We start from the raw sequence: 18,063 nt of genomic DNA, 5'->3' as shown, positions 1-18,063 counted from the left end.
AAAAGCAGAAAAAGCATGTTCACAAAAACAGGGTATGGCTAAAGAGTGTGTTTGAATATTTACATTCACAAATCTTTACAATGTGGAAGCTTGTAGCATGAAATTGGAATTACCGATTATTGCCATTTGTTTGCCATTTGCATGAAACAATAATGGGCAAAAAAAACACAGGGTGTTCATACAGATTAGAATAAATATTGTGCTCTGAGCAAAATAACGAGAGACACATAGGATTTATGTCACACTATGCAATGTGGAGATGCTAACAAAAAGAAACTACACTTATTATACAGGAAAACTGATCAATAGTAACTTTTTAAAGAAACAATGCACCATTAACATGGAAACTGCTTGTAAATGAAGGTAAGGTTGGTAGGACAGGGAATGAGGAACACTATCACATCACTTTTCAGTAATATAATCAGAGACATATGTAAAGTCTTCACAACAATATAGTGTAAGAGTATGCTTACCTTCAATCTTGCGTCGCTTGGGCTCTGGTACACGGTTGTCTTCACCCAGTCGTTTTTCGCCTGCATGTAAAAAAAAGTTGGCTCAACGCAAAGCATACAATAAATGCTGCCTAAACTGTTTAATGATTCTTGTCTCTCCGCCCATCTCACTGCCCTATTTCTGACACATTTCTGCAACTTACTGGTTTTGCACTGCCAATCTACAGTAAAATGTTGTTAAACAGAACCTCAAACAACCATATGCTGTGATAAACAGCAGTTCCGCTTACCAAGAAAGATGTGCAGGGGTGCAGCACTATATGTCATACGCCGTCTTAATACTGATGTTAGGTATATTTAGTACAGTTTAACCTCGATATAACGGAGTCAGTGAAATTGGCAATTTGCTTTGTTATATTGAAATTCCGTTCTATTGAAATTCGAACTCTTATGCAAATAAGTAGTGCGCAGGGCGCGATAGTGTCTTATCGCACTTGGTCTTTATACGGAACATGGTGCGGCTCCACTTCAGCAGTCACTCTTGTTGCATAGCACGCGATTTGAGAGGTGCGTTTGCAAACAGCCACTTGTAATTTAATGAGTTGACCATCTCTGTCCACATATTTCTTGTCTCGGCATTCCTTTGTGGCGGCAGTGAAATTTCGTTATATTGAAATGGCACACAAACGCACTTCGTAATATTGAGGTTCTAAATGCATGGTGTTCTATGGACAAGAGGTTATGAAAAGTTATATACTTTGTTATATAGAGAATTTCGTTATATTGAAGATCGTTATATCGGGGTTTAACTGTATTGTGAACTGAATTTACCGGCTAGTTAAAAAAAAAGAACAGAAAACAACAACATGCTTAGCACTTAAAACTTTATCATGCAACCAGTACAGTTGCCAACCGATAATTCGGCCTGAGCAGAGGCTGCCTACTAGTGCAAATAAACAGAAGTTAAAAATAATGAATTCAACAGAAATTAAATGACATAATCATTCCCCAAGTGGCAATGAACAGAAAAAAAGAAGAAGGGAAAGGCTGCCAAATGCATAGCTGCACGCAAATATGCTTGCATGCGACCTGGTCAGTCTGTACTTTAACCGTCATCGTGCTGCTATTACAGATAGACGAAAGTATGGTTAATGCATGCACCAAATCTGCATCCTCTGTCAACTTAAACAGGGGTTAGCTGCACTCCAATAGCTGTATATTAGCGAAGTTTCTTTGTGACAGTGTGTTCCCACACTACCCTTGCTTCATCACCACCTTCATTGGCACAGTTTGAAGCTGCTTGATTCTGATCAACAAAAATTCCTAACAGCAGCCAAAGTCGCCCGTGACTGCGCCGCTTGCTGGACGCTTGTGCGCATTCCACATGTCCAGCAAGAATGACCTTTTTTCACAGAAAACAATTGTTGCTACAAAAAAATAATAATAATAATAATAAAACTCTGGTTCTCTCAAAAAAATCCTTCAGAAGTTGATTCTGTAGTTCCATTTACAGGGAGTTGGGAGCACTTTAGGTTCCAATTAGCTGAAGTTTTCTCACACTGTTCAAATACAAAATCAATCAATTGAGACCATGTTGTTTGATTTAACTGGTAATTCTGTTTAAGCAATTTCCATTCATTGGGATTCTACTGTATTAACACCTTCCCTCCCATTGCTGCTCACTTTCACCAACTCACTGTAGCCATCAAAATTTCTTTGTTTCTCCATAACTTGGCTTCAGCCACACTACATTAATGCCTGCGTTATAAAATCTTGATTTTAGTGGTTTAAAACAGTGCCTGCTTTTATAGTAGATGTGAGCTTCCAGTAATGCCCTAAAGTCCAACACCCTGGCTCCAATGGATGTCCCATCTAATGCAGCTGCGCATCATGCCAAGGTACAACTTTATTGCCTTCAACCTTCATGTTGTGCGCTGCAATGCAATGGTTGAAGAGAATGAAATTGCACCTCAACATTGTGCAGAAGTATGCAGACTGGTAAAGTGACATAGCAGCGCCCCCCCAACCGCCCCACAAGCCATACCATTCTCTACATTACCCTGGCCAATGAGGAACACAATCTAACTGCTGCCATGTGGCAATGCTCAAACTCAAACAACTTCAGCACCAACTAACTTTTTAAAAATACCTGGAATATTAAAGCAGTGTTAACGACTGGAGTCCAGACGAAGAAAGGCACAAAATACCTAAACAATATTCGTGTCCTTTCATGGCAGTAACAAGTCTAATGAAAATAAAATGTATAGATGTCTCACCTTGAGCCTCCGCAGTGCTGATGGACTTTGACGAGCGACTGGTCATGTGCGCACCGGGACTCATGCTGGCAGTGGTACCATTTTCATTAACCGAGCTGGGCGAACTTGCAACTGACAACTTCTCAACAGCTCTGGCAAGGGTGGTTCCATTGCTTGTTATAGCTGCAGATATTTAGTAGTACCACAATAAAGAAATCATGCACACGACAGCCAAGTTCGTGGTTGAGGTCACAGTATCACAGTGCCAGCATCACAGTTTGTGCACTTAGCTTCCATTAATTCAACCATAATGGAATATGCAGCGTTAGTTTGAATTAACAAAAGGGAAATCAAACGAGCCTATAAAATTAACTTCATCTAAAAAGTGATCTAACACTGATGGTGCTCAGACCTTCGAAAAGTGTGCTGCACAACTGATATTGCAAGAATGAAACCTTGCTCTTGATCCTTCCCGGCATTCTTGTAATAACTAATCACATCCAACACTAAGCAATGCCCCAAAGGCAAATATTTGACTGAGATCAGTCTAGCTGCAAAACTCTCGAATTTAGGTCAACTATACGCGCACATCAAGAAACTAGGATATTAACGGAACCCATTTCGTACTCATTCTGACTTTTCAGTGGGGGTGACCTCAAGAAGCTGCAGCAGCATGTTAAGGATTCAAGGTCCCCTTCCACCAAAATCACTGCCAGGTGATTTGATGGCTCCTCTTGTCCAGAAAAAGCAGCTGCAGCTCAGTGAAGTCACCCCTTATGAAGGAGTCTGAACAACTGCAAAAGATAGAATTAATAAACCTAGCTGCTTGGTGTTTATGCAATTTGTCTTGCAGAGACATTTCTGCTCCAGTTCTAGCCATAAATCTGAAAAGCAAGACAGATGCCAAAGAAAAACACCATAAATGTGCAGTAAGCCTGCCACATATCATCACTGTAACATTGGTTTGTAGACTTTACCAGTGTAGTTTACCATCCCAAAGCAAGGCCGACCTGTGAAACATGCAATAGTGAAGAGCTCCAGACTGACTTTTATGACCTGGTGTTCTGAATAGACCCCTAACTCATGAGTCTGTCTGTACATGAAACTGCTGGTCAGTATGCTTGCAATGGCCAAATTACATGCACGACTATAATGTGAATTCTCTTGCCTGAATTAAATCACACTTGACTTTTCAAGGTTCCAAATAAGGAACTCTCTCCCCATTAATATGCATTAGTGCCTAATGGGACAATGAAACACAACTGCAGTGAATGAGGGGTCAAAATAAGCTATCACAGATCAATGAAGATCAGTGACAGTTGTTCCGTGGCAACATTAAGGATATGTTTATTGTGCACATATGCATTCTCCACAAAACACTTAGAATGAGCTCTTCTCAGTTCTTTAGAAAAGGTTTACTCAAGTGCATTTCTTAATTTCACTCATACAACTGGGCTCATGCTTATGAGAATATGGAAATAAAACTCACCTCTGTCAACAGATGTGTTAGTGGAAGAGTTCAGAGGGGTTTGCTTGAAGTCAGGGTCCCATATGGGGGAATTGTTTCCATAAACTTCTTCCTCAAGCACCGACAGAAACCTGTGTGGAGCAGAAACAAAGGAAATCTCAATTTTATGAAAGGTGTATCCAATTACACACAGTACTCTGCTTGAAGAATTAATATGTGGGTGTGCACATACATCTAAGACATTCTGGTATCAACAAAACTGCACATACACTAGACATTTAGTTGTTCATTTCTTTCATAAAACAGCATAGAAAAATAATAAAGAAAGATATCTGTGGACCTTAAGGATTCACTGAAGTAGTATGTTCACTTTTAGTTAATAGTGACGAGACTCTCAGAATCATGAACAGAAAAAGAACAATGAAGAGTGTCTTGTAGGGCCCATGCTACAGGCACATCATACTTTGTGCTACAGTAGAACCTCGTTGACAAGATCCCATTTCGTAAGATTTCATGGCATCAACGTTCGCAATATAGAAAACAACAAGAAAATGACCCAATACAGTTATGCTTCTTTTTGACTGGTTGATATGCTCCAAAAAAACATCATCTTTCAACACAAACATTCAGTGCATCGCCAAACTGCGATTGTATAGGTTTTCCGTCCACTACATCCCATTTCAACAATCAAAGCCATGAGGAACGCACGATCAAGAGCAGTAGCCAACCACCACGGCAGCTTCCTCATAGTACTCACCTGCTTATGTTACATGAAATGGTTGACTTGCACTCAGTTTCCTTTTTCAGTACCAGCAAATGTCCTTGTGGCTCATCCCACATTGCATTCACAGCTATCACCACCAACCCTACTGCAATAAGCATCTTCACCTAACTGTTTCACCGTGCATGTGACATAGTGCCGTTAGAAGCATACTGCATGCTTTTAATGGGCGATAACGCAAACGCACTTCCATTTCCTGCTACAGGCAGCACAGTGTGAGTGTCACATTTCCCTCCGGTGGCATCGTATTTCGCTGTCGCCCAGCAGCTTAATTTTGTTTTGGTTTCCCAGTGCCTCTTAAAACACTGCACCATAGGAAAACAACAAAATGCATCTTAGGCTGCTGGGGCCCCACCCCCTCAATAAGTGTCACCATGTCGAGCTGCCACAATTCTCATCATGGGGCCACATCAAAACTTCCCACCAGAATGCCCCGCTCTAAGAAGCTGCTGACCCAGGCCGGATTCAAGGAGCATGAACATAAGCTTGCCACAGCCGCAAAAACGACAATGCACGTCTCTGGTTGCTCGGTGCCCCACCATCTTGGCATACACCAGAGACTCGTACCGAAGCAATTTTAGCAACACTTCACATTACATAAATGTCGACTACAGTTGAGTCTGTCCAATTTTTAAGTGACCTTGGAGGGTCCATTCTGCCGGGTGATATGTTCTTTTTTTTTTTTCTGGCATTTTCTTCCTAAATGGATGACATGATTCTACTGTACGTGGTTGCGTCCTACATTCAATTCAGGAAATAAGCTTTAAGAACCGCTGCTGAATTTGCTGTACACCTAGGATCACATGCTAGGTTGATCATTTTCAGGAGTGCTTTTACTTTTGTGTGATGTCATGCTCAGCATGATGCCCAATCGGAGAGATATACGTCACTGGCTTAACAAATCAATGTACAATGAAAGTGGTGTTCCCAAAATTGCGGTCCTTGTGTAAGGTATGAGTAATGACTGCTTGCCCATCTAGCATCACAATCTTGGAAGCAAGTTGACTGAAATCTGTGGTATTAACACACCTAGAGGTAAATGAGGACATAGTTATCCTGCCTGAGGCCTTTGCTTTAAGTATAGCAGGAGATGGGTACATGAAAGTGTAACAGAAACTAGTGAAAGATGTCTGAGGAAAACAAGTGACAGTGCTGAGCAATGGGACATGGCTGAGACAGGCGAAGCACTGACTTTCAACCAACATTTTATTGTGCACATAGCAATATATACAGGAGCTTGAATAGGCAGGAGGGAGAGGAGAACATATCATTCAAGTAAGAGTACATTATCAGGAAGATAGCAAGGATGGATAATGTGAAAAACAGCACAACTAAGCAGTCACCATCATCCACGTGCAAGATACGCGAGCTCCTTCACAAGGAGCAATACCGAAGGCACACTCACGCACATATTGCCTTTCTTGTCAATGCAAAAGGCCTCATATACCTCGCACGCACGCTGGTAACCATAGCGCCTTAATATTTTGCATTTGTCAAACAATGCACGACAACCACACCAGGAGCTATACACGGCTAGGTGGCAGCCAGCACACCCCTTCATTAAATTTCAATGTTCTCTGAGGTGATCATTAATACAACGGCCAGTTTCGCCGATGTAGCAATGGCCGCGCGAGAGGGTGATCTGGTATGCTACACTGTGGCAGCAATCAACAGGCTTTTTTGTGTGTTCTTATCACACATGTGGGGCCCCGTTTCTTCTCTATATTCACCTTTTTGGCACATACTGGAGAATTTGTTTTTTGCCTTAGAAACAACTCTAATGCCTGCTTTATACGCTACCTTTTTTATACGAAGAGACACTTGGTGCAAATAGGGAATGACCGTGGTTCTTGAATTCAAACTTTCCTCTCTCTCATGGCCGTGCCTTCACACAATGCGCAGCAGTTTTAATTCCCAGGTGCTCAGACAGCGAATGGCAGGCTAACCAGACAATTTACTGTCCGCCATTTCCGAATGACTTTTCGCAGACACAAATCAGCCAAGGCATGACAAATGCAACAATCGAAAAGAGGAAAGTTTGAATGCAAGAATGGCGATCATTCTTTATTTGCACCAAGTGTCTCGTCATATAAAAAAGGTAGCACATAAAGCAGGCATTAGAGTTGTTTTTTCCAGTATGTGCCAAAACGTGAATAGAGAAGACACAGAGCCCCGCATGTGTGATAAGAAACACACAAGAAGGCCTGTTGATTGCTGCCACAGTGTTGTATACAAGCTCCCCCTGTCGTGCAGTAGCTGCTACATCGGCCAGTGTGGACGTTGTATTAATGACTACCTCAGAGAACATTCAAACTTAACGAAGGTGTGTGTTGGCAGCCGCCTAGCCATGCATAGCTCTGGTGTGGTTGTCGTGCACTGTTTGACAAATGCAAAATACTAAGGCGCTATGGTGACCAGCAGGCACATGAGATATATGAGGCCTTTTGCATCGACAAGAAAGGTGATAGTCAAGCCCACTTATAGCAATATTCATGTGTCAGGAAAATTCAGTTGTTATAACCAATAATTGTTATAACCTGGTTGCAAGAAGAAAAGCCAAAATGGCATAGCTGTTCCGAGAAAACTATAATGCCGGAGAGGCCAGTTCTCCGCCCCTCCACCTTTATCTATACAGCTTCTGATTGTGTAGACTCGTTTCACTGTTTTAACTCTGCTTCCTGCGCACTGCGATTGCACTTTGTTAACAAACCGTGGCTGTCAGCATTCAAGAATGGCACTGCTATAACAACTACAAACAGGGGTCACTGGTGGCAAGTGACATACGAGCTCTGTCGAGGCATCGCTGTGGTGGCCTAAAAAGGCGCCTTTTAAAAAATGCGGGAAGGTTACCGCAACAGCATCTCAGCTTGAGAAATCCACAAGAAACGCTGGGACGAGATCGCCACAAGCATCTCGCCACATATTTCCCACTTTGGATGAGAAAGCAGCATGTCCGTCAGAGTTGGTTGCCTTACGCGAAGCTTGCCGACGTCCTTCTCCAAGGCACCTAGGTGCTCCACATAGTGAAACAGAAGGTCCCTCGCAGAAACAAGCCCATGAGGGACTGAATCATCTACAGGACCCCCCACGGGGACAATGTTGAGGCAGCCTGCTCTATTGCGTCAGCGCTGCCATCGTGGCCATCACTGTCGCTATCTAATGCAAGCACGTTCACGACGATTGCCTGCTCAGTCTGCCTGCTCAGTCTGCTCAGATTGCCTGCACTTCGTTTCCAAATCTATAGCAGTGCGCCTTCTTTCAATTGGCAACGTCGTGCATTGCAAATGATCAGCGGGTGGATAAGCCATGTCCCGCTTCGGTGGCGAGTCAAACGAGGCTGATAGACTACGTGGCCAGGAACGACTTCGACACAACCAACAAATACAAGCACAAGCGACTTAATCCGTTCGCATAATTGCGCAGAATGAGGGCCCAGCAAGCAACCTCAGAGCAGCGCCAGCAGCGTTGTCAGTGCAGTTGGGGCAGTCCATTCATGTTTCGGAGTGGCGTGGCGCAGAGCTATGGGTGCAGCCCATTCGTGTTTCAAGGGGTGGACGAGCGACGGCAGAGGTGCACTTGAGGCTGGCATGCATCTCTCATGGAGAGAAGCGCGCAGCGGCAGTAGGGGTGGCGGGTGATTGTGCAGCGGCTCACATTTCAGTTTTCTTTGTTCTTTTCGAGGATTTTGCATTCCATTACCTTTCGGCACGGACACCCGGCAGCCAGAATTCATCATTATAACCAATAATGCGGCATGGCAATGTTGTAGTAAGTGGGTTATTCTTCTACAGAAAACATACAAAAAATGCTGGCGCTGCACTTTTCATTGTTATAACAAATAGTATATTGTTAAAACCGGTATCATTATAAATGGGTTCGACTGTATGTGCATGAGTGTGCCTTGGGTATTGCTCCTCACAAAGGAACTCACGTATCTTGCACGTGGATGATGGTGACCATTTACTTGTGCTGTTTTTCACATTAACCATCGTTGCTATGTTGCTGACAATGTATTCTTACCATGATATGTTCTCCTCTCCCTCCTGCCTGTTCAAGCCCCTGTACATATTGCTGTGTGTGCAATAAAATATTGGTTGGAAGTCAGCGCTTCGTCTGTCTCAGTCACGTCCCGTTGTTCAGCACCATTACTCATTTTCTTCAGACATGTCCTAACCAGCGCAACTTAGCACGTTATTGCTAGTGAAAAATGACTGGAAGAATGGTAGGCAGGGAATGCATAGAATGATAAAAACATTACTTCTTTATAGAATCAAAATACTGCAGTGAGACGAATAAGGAAAATCCAAAGACTAGATTTTTTTTGTTAGTTAGTACAACACTAAGTCATAGAATATGAAGCCACAGAAAGCATAGACAAAGCTAATTGTTATGTTCAGTTGAAACATAGAAATTATCAGGTAAAGGGAAGTGAAAGTGGACAAAAAGACAGCTTACCACAGGTGGGAGCTGAACCCCCATTACATGTGCGGTGCTTTATCAATGAAGCTACCACCACAGCCATTCTCCCGCCTACTTTTCTGGGTATATTTGTGTACAAGATTTGCCCTGCGAGTGTTAACCAGCATTGCTCACAGCCAAGGCGAAGGATGTGGAACCCTGTTTTATCCACAGGTGTCACACAGTACATTGCAACGGGCCAATAAGACCTCATGGTTTACTGGTGCTAATGAAGCATTTTCAAGGTTGAGAACAGACACAGAAGAAAAGCAAGAAGAACAGGCCTGGAGGTACCAGTTGCCACAACACTTCAATGAGGTGCTCATAAGCCCATCTGTTTACTCTCGGTAAACAAAGGCTTTATGCAATGAAAGGCCACGGTCCTCCCGGTCAGTCTGCCTTTCCCCAAAGAGAGCCCACCACGAATAGTACACATACCGTGGGAAATGAGTGAGCACGAGAGTCCTCTTCTCCGGTGGCATCTTGTCCTTCTCGGCTCGAAACTTGTCCAGCAGCTGGCGCCGCATTGTCTGGAACACTGAGCGCAGCAGCGTACGACCAAAGATGATGGTTGTCTCTGAATGGGGCAAGCTGTCACAAAATGCTGGCACGTGGCAGAAGCACAGCCACCTGAAACAGGATTAAAATAGTATGTCCATACCATCATACAATCAAACGCAGAAGAGACCTGTTTTAAGCCTGCCTTTGCTTGTAGACATCCCTCATGTTTGTAAACAAGTGCAATAAGGCATGTGTGGTGTGTGGGTACATGAATAGAAAAGGCAGCATGCAATCTTCCTGATAAGCCTCTTTATGTGGAGACCTCAATAATCTGTAGTAGCTTTTTCTTTTATTCCAATGAGAACTGTTGCAACTGTTAGGTGACGTGTTCTGTACAGCACACAGCAGTGGGAATTACGTATGAGGCAGTGTAAAACCAAAGCAAAATTGCATACTTGGAGACTGTCAAATACAATGGAGGCTCACCTAAGCACTGCCTAAAACTGCATGTTTTAAAGTCATTCAATTCTTCAGAACAACTCACATCTCAGCCATTTTATGTGCTAGTGTTACCAGTATGTCTCCCACACATTCTCCATACTTTCTGTAACCATCTTTCAAAGCCACTAACTGGTGGTGACCACTCCTTGAGCAAAAGAAATATGTAATTTTGGCCACACAAAAAGCACATTCAATTCTGACTTTCTATAAAAAACACATAAACATATTGTGAAGAAAAGGCATAATTTTGAAATAGTACTCTTATTTATTAGTAACCACAACACTTGGCTTAATGTTATTCTCTCACTTTTTTTTCTTTTTCACAGTGGCAATACGCGTATGCATAATTCCAACCACACTGATAAAGGTAGTGACTGACAAGCTCAAGTGCTATGTAATGCAGATGAGCCAACATTCAATTCTTCATGGGGAATAAAAAAAAAATTTGAAATGCCAGTAAGAGTTAAAAAGCTTTGCACTCACTAACCTAGTATAATTTATCTTGTACGCAGCTGCATCTTCATTAGACGAGTGCTGCCGTTGCTGTTTTCTAGCTGACGGCGTCTCCAGCTTCCAGTGGTTGAGGCAATGCAGAAACATCTTGGCAAGGTCATACATGGTTTGCCACTCTTTCTGGGACAGGTGGCCAAACTTGTACATCACAAAGTTTATTACTGCCTGTTCAAGAAATGTTTCAAAATAGGTCAGCTCACAGCTACTAATGGACATTTACAAGACTTAAGAGGAGCTGCAAGAAGTAAACATAAATGCACAAGACATAGTCACCTTAGCAATGCTCGGTTTCTCAAAAGGCGGGTTTCCCAAGGGGCCTTCTACAGTTGGGCGTGTCATCAGAAGGATGCTTTTTCGCAGAAGCTGCAATAAAAGGACCAGTAGTTCCAAGAAATCCATACTACTAAAATTCACCTAAATGCCAGATAAATTTAAGATTAAGAAAGTCAATGTGGCTTCATGTTTCTGATCAGTGATGAATGCTGTATTGCGGTGTCTAGTGTATCTTGTCTTTCATAGTGCTTCGTTAACTTGACCAAATCCCTGTCTGTGCCATGCAGCCCAGAGAATTACTCAAAAGACACTGAAGAAAACAACTGTATGTTAACAATTAACAGTATCCTGCGTCATGCACAACATGAGTATAGAGTGCAGAAGCAAAATGAAAGGAAATGCTACACTGAAAGACATCACACAGCACTGGCTCAGTACAGAAACATCTAGTCATCAAGACAAATATGTCTGAAGCAATTGTGATCGAAATTGAAGACTAATGTTCTAAAATATGCATGTGTCAGATGCCAGAACTGTTAGGCTTTCATCATCCCAAGGTCAGAAAGCAACTTTCAGCTCATAAGTGAATAGCAATTGTGAACCTAAAATTAAGTTATAAAACAAAGGGAAGCACTCACCTTGAATAAATAGTAGTATACTTGTTTCGTGTCTGCGTCCTCTTCCCTATGAACACACATGAACATATTTTCAACATCGACAACTATCCCAAGAAGCCTGTTGAGCTCTTCATCGGGAGCATTTTCAAGGTGGGACACATGTGCTCCTGCGAGAGAAGATACAATTCTATTAGCAATGCACGAAGGTATCGGAGATAAATTTGTAACACACATGCATGTGTGAGCAATGCAACATCTTCCATAGGTGTGTGTGCATGCTTGAAATTTTGAACACGAATTGCATAATTTCATTTCAAGTCAATGAAGTGTGCAATTAGAGACTTTAACCAAATTCAGTTTCTTCAAATGCATGAGGTTACTGCAAGCTGCTCAGTCAATTGGACTCCTAATTATCAATGAGCATAGTGAAGGAAATAAAAGACTTTTCTGTGCCACCTTTCCTCTCTATGTTTCATCCTTTTAGTTTGCAGAAGCAGAGAAATATTTGGTTTAAAATATAATTGTCAAAGCCAACGTTTTTATGATATTGCTGTTCAAATGTCACTAATTTGCACAAACATTAAAAGAGGCACCGTTAAGTAAAATCACATATGCCTACGTTGAAACCTAAAAAAGTTTACTCTGCTTATTACATCAAAACTCTGGCAGTAAAACGCCAGCTCATGTGATACATGCAAAAATTGAAATGTAACCACTCAAATTCCAATCCAGTAGAACACATATAAGTAACAAAATGAGGAATATTTTTCTAAACTGTACCTCATAGCTGCTCTCATCAGTTATTTTGGGACAGTAGCTACAAGTAGATATGGCAGAGCTGGACAATGGGCAGTATGTTACTACCATTTTGTGGGAGCTTAATGACTAGTAAAAAAAATATATCCAAGAACTGTGCTGCACACAACTACACATCATTCAAAGTCAGGCTCTGTGCCAGAAGCTACACTTACCTAATATGTGGCTGCAGCTACGACATGGGTCATCTAGGTTTGCCAAGGGCTGTGGTCCTTCAGGGCGCTGTGGTGTCTGCGGAGGGTTGGGATTCTTCCAACCATTGCACTTGCAATCATCAGCCTATTGCATAAAGAACACCAGGTTTGTTATATGGATTCCAACAATGATCAAGCCATTTTCCATCCATGAAATCAAATCATAAATTGACACTGCTAGATAATTTGTAAGGAATACATACAAGTTATGTTGCAATATAAGTATATTAGACAGCCAGTAAAGTATTTTATAGGGTCAGTATGTGCCCATAAAGCAACGCTGTAAAGCCTAAGTGCATGACATGGATGAAAAAACATTTATCGTGTGTGAGGAACTTAGTCGATCTAAGCACATAAATTATAGAGACTTGTGTACAAACCGCTGCGACCTAAGTAGCATAACATAATACAGAACATTTCCGTTTAGATTTACAGGAACACTTTTAAATCATGGGACACAGATGTATAACACAGACCAATTTAATGGGGCAGGCCATAGCTCCAATTACATATACAGTTTCATTTTTTTTTAATCAAATAAAACAACATTATATGTGAACTTAGGCAGCCATTTTATGATCAAATTGTAGCACCAGTATGGTGTAATTTATAACTTCTTGGTTACAAGAGAGAGATAGTGCTGCTGGGACCTGGAGCTGAATTCTGTCTCACTTAACATTCAGTAGCAAAACTTAGAAGGCAGAAAGAGTAGGTTGCCTGCCCAGGAGTCTACACCAATCCCACAGTTGCATTATTATCCTGATTAAAATGTGCAGTGCAACAGGATGAAGAGAGAGAACGAAGATGACACACAGTGCTTCTCCCAGTCAAAAAAAAAAAGAACATTGAGTCCAGTTCAAATATTGAATGGGACCCAAGTAGTTCCAATTGGACATCATGGGAGGGCAAAGTTCCAATTGAAGCTCATGCAAAGTCCAGATGGTTCAAATTGGGCATCATGAGAAGTCCGGTTGGTTCCATTTGGACATTGTTAGAGCTTGTTATGCCAATTGGTCCCAACTGGGCTAAATAGGACGTCACTAGAAGAGTAATCTCGTGAAACAACAAAATAGTTGATAATAATAGCAGAATCATAATTTTAGTTCTTAATCAAAAGATCTTTGAACTTTGGTGTGATCAATGGAGAGAAGCATTTACCTTTCTGTCGAGTTAAAAATTTATCTTGAAATTTTACTAATTTCTCATGAAACGCTGGCACCACTTGGTAAACCAAATATTGCTTACACATATAGCACCTTACATCTATCTCTGGCGAAGTGGTGAATGTTGGTTATGTCAGTGAAGAGAATGTGTTCTTGTATGGGTATGCTTCTCAAAAGGATTTTCAAGTATATTGGTTTCATGTCAAGCTGGAAGCCCATCTAGGTTTTTCTTTTTTCCCTGTGTTTTGTTTTTCATGCTGGTCCCAACAAGTCCAATTGAGAGGCCAATTGGTCTGTTGGATTTTTCCAATGGGTGTCCCAAAACACAATTGGAAATATCAAATTGCTCTGAGCTTTTTTTTTTTTTTTTTTTTACTGGGCTGCGTCGTCTTCTTTCACCGTCTATTCCCACTGTACATTTTCATCATGAACCCGAATTAATTAACGCACGGAACGTTTTTCCCGATTCATTTTCTTCTCCTCTTCCCCCCCCCCCCCCTATTCGTGCGGTGAGCATGCAGAACAGTAACCGAAACAACGAACCTTGCACGAGGAATAGATTGCAAGCTTCTCAAGTTTTTTGTTAAGCGGCCAGCTCTTGACTTGGGCCTTTTTCTGCGCGATGCGTTGCAGGTTGTTTTGGCGGTTGGGTTCGCCACCCGACGATCCTTGCTGGTTATTCTGGCCCGGCGCCGCGGCCGCGCCAGCTGCAGCCGCGGTGGACATCGCCTGCAGAGTCCGCTACGTAGAAGCAAGCGTCCGATTAGTCAAGAAAGTCGGACGATTCACGTGGACAGCTCAGCACAACCCATGACAACCGACTAGGAAGTGTAAACACTTACGCTTCCTCAGCGTGGCCCACAAGTTTTACCTAAGTGTTGTCGAAACATAGGAAGGGCTAGCGTATATTTGTAGCCGTTTAGCATGGAGGAGTGCAGCACTCCACCTTGTACCATACGCTATCCACAGAGGGAAGAAGTCATAACGGCTCTCGAGAGCGCGGTGCAGCACGAGTCCAATGTTTACATTGGGTTCTAGGGACACTGATACCGCAAACTTCGGAAGCTGCGCTAGGTGCTTAGCCGAAGTGCTAGGGTGCTAAGCGCTGCTGCGTTAGCTGGGTTCCGGGGTTCCCCCATCGGCTTAAACAAAAGGTAGCGCCACAGAACACCGCAACACGGCATGATTCTTCAGGCAAAAAATAAGTAACAAAACTAAGTGTTAAATATTATAGTAAAAATAATGAGTATTTTTATGCCGTAAGCTTAAACCAGCCGCAGAAAAAAATAGCGCGTAAATAGCGCTATGATCCCAGCGGGAGGTAGCGCTGCCATACTGCCGTTTATTCAAAAATTTGGGCGCGCAATTGCCACCATTACAAATTTGGGAAACTGACCGTTTTTACACTTGAACGAGAAAACCAGTCAAAAACACAAAGGACAAGATGAGATGTTCACACCACAACGACACGTAACGACCCTTGTAGGCCATACGTCGTTCTATTTAAAGCAGTTGATCGCGCACGTAGACGAGCTGTATTTATGTGCCCGCATTCAAAAATTTGCACCATACGGGTTTTAAAATTTTCACTTTGTTTACGGATCAAGAGCCCCGATGCCGGGGCGCAACTATGGGCTGTCCAGAGGGCCCACGATGCGGCGGTCGGGCAAGGCCTGATGACTGTCCCAACGTGGGAGCGGCCCGCAGCGCGCTGAGTCGCGTACCTCAGGACCTTATTAAAGTTTTGCATCCATCCATCCATCCACTTCGTTTACGGCTTCTAATTGTTAGGTTATCCTTATCCCCTTAGTCCCCAAAACAACAGAAACCCCGGGAACGAACACAACAAATAGTGGTTCTTTATTATATGACATGATGGTGGCGGGGAATGCCCTAAATACCACTTGAATGATGGATCTAGACATTTCACAAAACGCCGAGAAACTAATCCATCAACTGCGCCTTTTTACAGGGTGTATATATATATATATATATATATATATATATATATATATATATATATATATATATATATATATATATATATATATATATATATATATATATATATATATATACGTTCCTTTACCGCGTGAAAACGTGTAATACGGGTGTCACACGGCACACGTTTCTTTATTCTATGGGCACACTCCTGATCGCGATCAAGCCCGATCCGGATCGAAATTCTCGGTCGCGATCGGTCCTTTTGCGCAAGCTGTGCGAGGGAGCCAGTAGCGGTCGAGAATTTTGATCCGGATCGGACATGAGCGCGATCGAAAGTGGCCGTGTGACACCGGTATAACATTTAGGCATGCATTGTTCTAGGCAACAACGATGAGGCTCAAATTGACGAGGACAGGGTCAGAGTTAGAGGCGTCTAAGACGACACAAGATAGGATAGAAAGAAATTTTATTGCAAAGGAAAAGATTTGAAGGAGGGGTGGTCGGAGCCTCTCAGTCCAGGGCCCCACTGGCCTCTGCCGCCTGCCCGACCTGGCTAATTAAGGATTTTTGTCCTGCCAGGTCGGAGCGGGCGAGCTGTGCCTCCCATTGCTCCATTGTGTTACTGGCAGTGGCGTAGCTAGGTCGTCTGGTACCCGGGGCCCATAGGTCTTCTGTCACCCACCCGCCTCCAGGTGTAGCCCGCGGAAAGAGGGGTGTCTTCAGACGTATATGACACCCCCCCCCCCCCGCCACTGGCCCCTTGCACCCGGGGCCCACGGCCCCCCGGCCCCCCTGGTTGCTACGCCACTGGTTACTAGTATTTGGCCTATGAGGGTGCTTAGTGCACTCCCAGGTTATATGTATTAGGGTATAGGTATGTCACCGCACCACGGACAGTTGGCCCTATAACGAATGGGATACATGGCGTTTAGCAATTTTAAATGGAGGAATACCCCGGTCTGTATTTTACACCAATCGGCGGCCTCTTCCCCGCGAAGTTGTGGGTGAGGCGGCGGGTATATTCTGCGGACTCCGCGCTGATGAGCAAGGATGTTTTTGGAATTTAAATTGGTCCCACTCACTCCCACATATCCCAATGGAGGCGCGTCCAGTGGACAATCTTACAAGTGACGTACTAATCGATCGGCAAGTTCGGAACAAAGCGCCATCAGAGACATGATTGGGATGTGGAATCAGCATGCGAAATATTGCATGTTAATAAGCATGCGGAGAGAACGGGTATAATATACATGGCAAGCATGCGGGAGTGTGAACAATTTCCAGCAAGAACTTCGTGAGCGTCCTCGCAATGCCCTCCGGAAGTCGCTGGTCATCGACACAACGTTAGCCCACCGCGAAAGCATTGCAGAAGCTGCAGCGATTACTTTTGTACTCAAGAGCAACAACCCAAAGGGGAGATAGTGTATATATATATATGGTAAAAAGAGGAGACATAAGAATGCTAAAGCCGGCGCGCCCTGACCCACTCTTCGCACGTGGCAGCTAGCTTGTTGCATACATGGGATGATCGCGGTAGATGGGAAAGGCGCGCCGTCAGAAAGCATGCTTCGTTTGGGGTCTCTCCATTAAAATAAACGCTACTAGCAAGGTTACTTTTAATTCAAGGTAAGATACGGCACGTTTCTGCTATTTCTGAAAAATAAACAAGCCGTGCAAGTTTGTATATGCGGACAACCGACGCAGGGCGTATGTGCAGGCGACAACACGCAAGCGGCTGTCTGCAGCACATCAACACTTCAGCAACGATGCGACGCGCCTGTGTGAAGAAATGTCAGTGCTAACTTTCTTGCAGGCTACGAACAATGGCGCACGACAACGCCTCGAGCAAAACGTCTCGCCGTGTGTTCTGTGTACTACGTAGACAAACACAAGTGGTGCACGCAGGATAACATCTAACATCACATCACGACTGTCGTAGGCCGTCAACATCACCGCCAATTATCATCAATGAAGGCAAACAACACAAGAGGCTTAGCTTACATCGATTCCCACAGTGCATGGGATCTGCATAACTTTTTCGTACCAAAATAACCCGCTGCCTATCATAATAATTATATACCCACTAATAAGAGCAGGTCCCCCTGACAGTTTTTTTTTTTTTTTTGC

The 18,063-nt window shown here is 43.2% G+C and overlaps 1 protein-coding gene across 1 annotated transcript in view; it reads right to left on the bottom strand.

Annotated features, from left to right (window-relative positions):
- The window catches only part of Gcn5 (Gcn5 acetyltransferase), a 54,896-nt gene extending 39,777 nt beyond the window's left edge, over window positions 1-15,119 (bottom strand). Inside the window, exons 1-10 of the mRNA XM_050189631.3 lie at window positions 14,835-15,119; window positions 14,536-14,733; window positions 12,791-12,914; window positions 11,841-11,986; window positions 11,203-11,292; window positions 10,904-11,094; window positions 9,853-10,044; window positions 4,197-4,306; window positions 2,729-2,890; window positions 474-533 (exon numbers count right to left, since the gene is read on the bottom strand). Of these exons, the coding sequence (XP_050045588.1) occupies window positions 474-533; window positions 2,729-2,890; window positions 4,197-4,306; window positions 9,853-10,044; window positions 10,904-11,094; window positions 11,203-11,292; window positions 11,841-11,986; window positions 12,791-12,914; window positions 14,536-14,718 (1,258 nt within the window). The 5' untranslated portion in view covers window positions 14,719-14,733; window positions 14,835-15,119. The remainder of the gene's footprint in view (window positions 1-473; window positions 534-2,728; window positions 2,891-4,196; window positions 4,307-9,852; window positions 10,045-10,903; window positions 11,095-11,202; window positions 11,293-11,840; window positions 11,987-12,790; window positions 12,915-14,535; window positions 14,734-14,834) is intronic.
- Window positions 15,120-18,063: the final 2,944 nt, after the last annotated feature.

The sequence above is a fragment of the Dermacentor andersoni genome, chromosome 2, assembly GCF_023375885.2.
Source record: "Dermacentor andersoni chromosome 2, qqDerAnde1_hic_scaffold, whole genome shotgun sequence".
Classification (NCBI taxonomy): domain Eukaryota; kingdom Metazoa; phylum Arthropoda; class Arachnida; order Ixodida; family Ixodidae; genus Dermacentor; species Dermacentor andersoni.
Note: the sequence above shows the minus strand (reverse complement) of the source record. Positions and strands in the feature narration are given on the sequence as shown.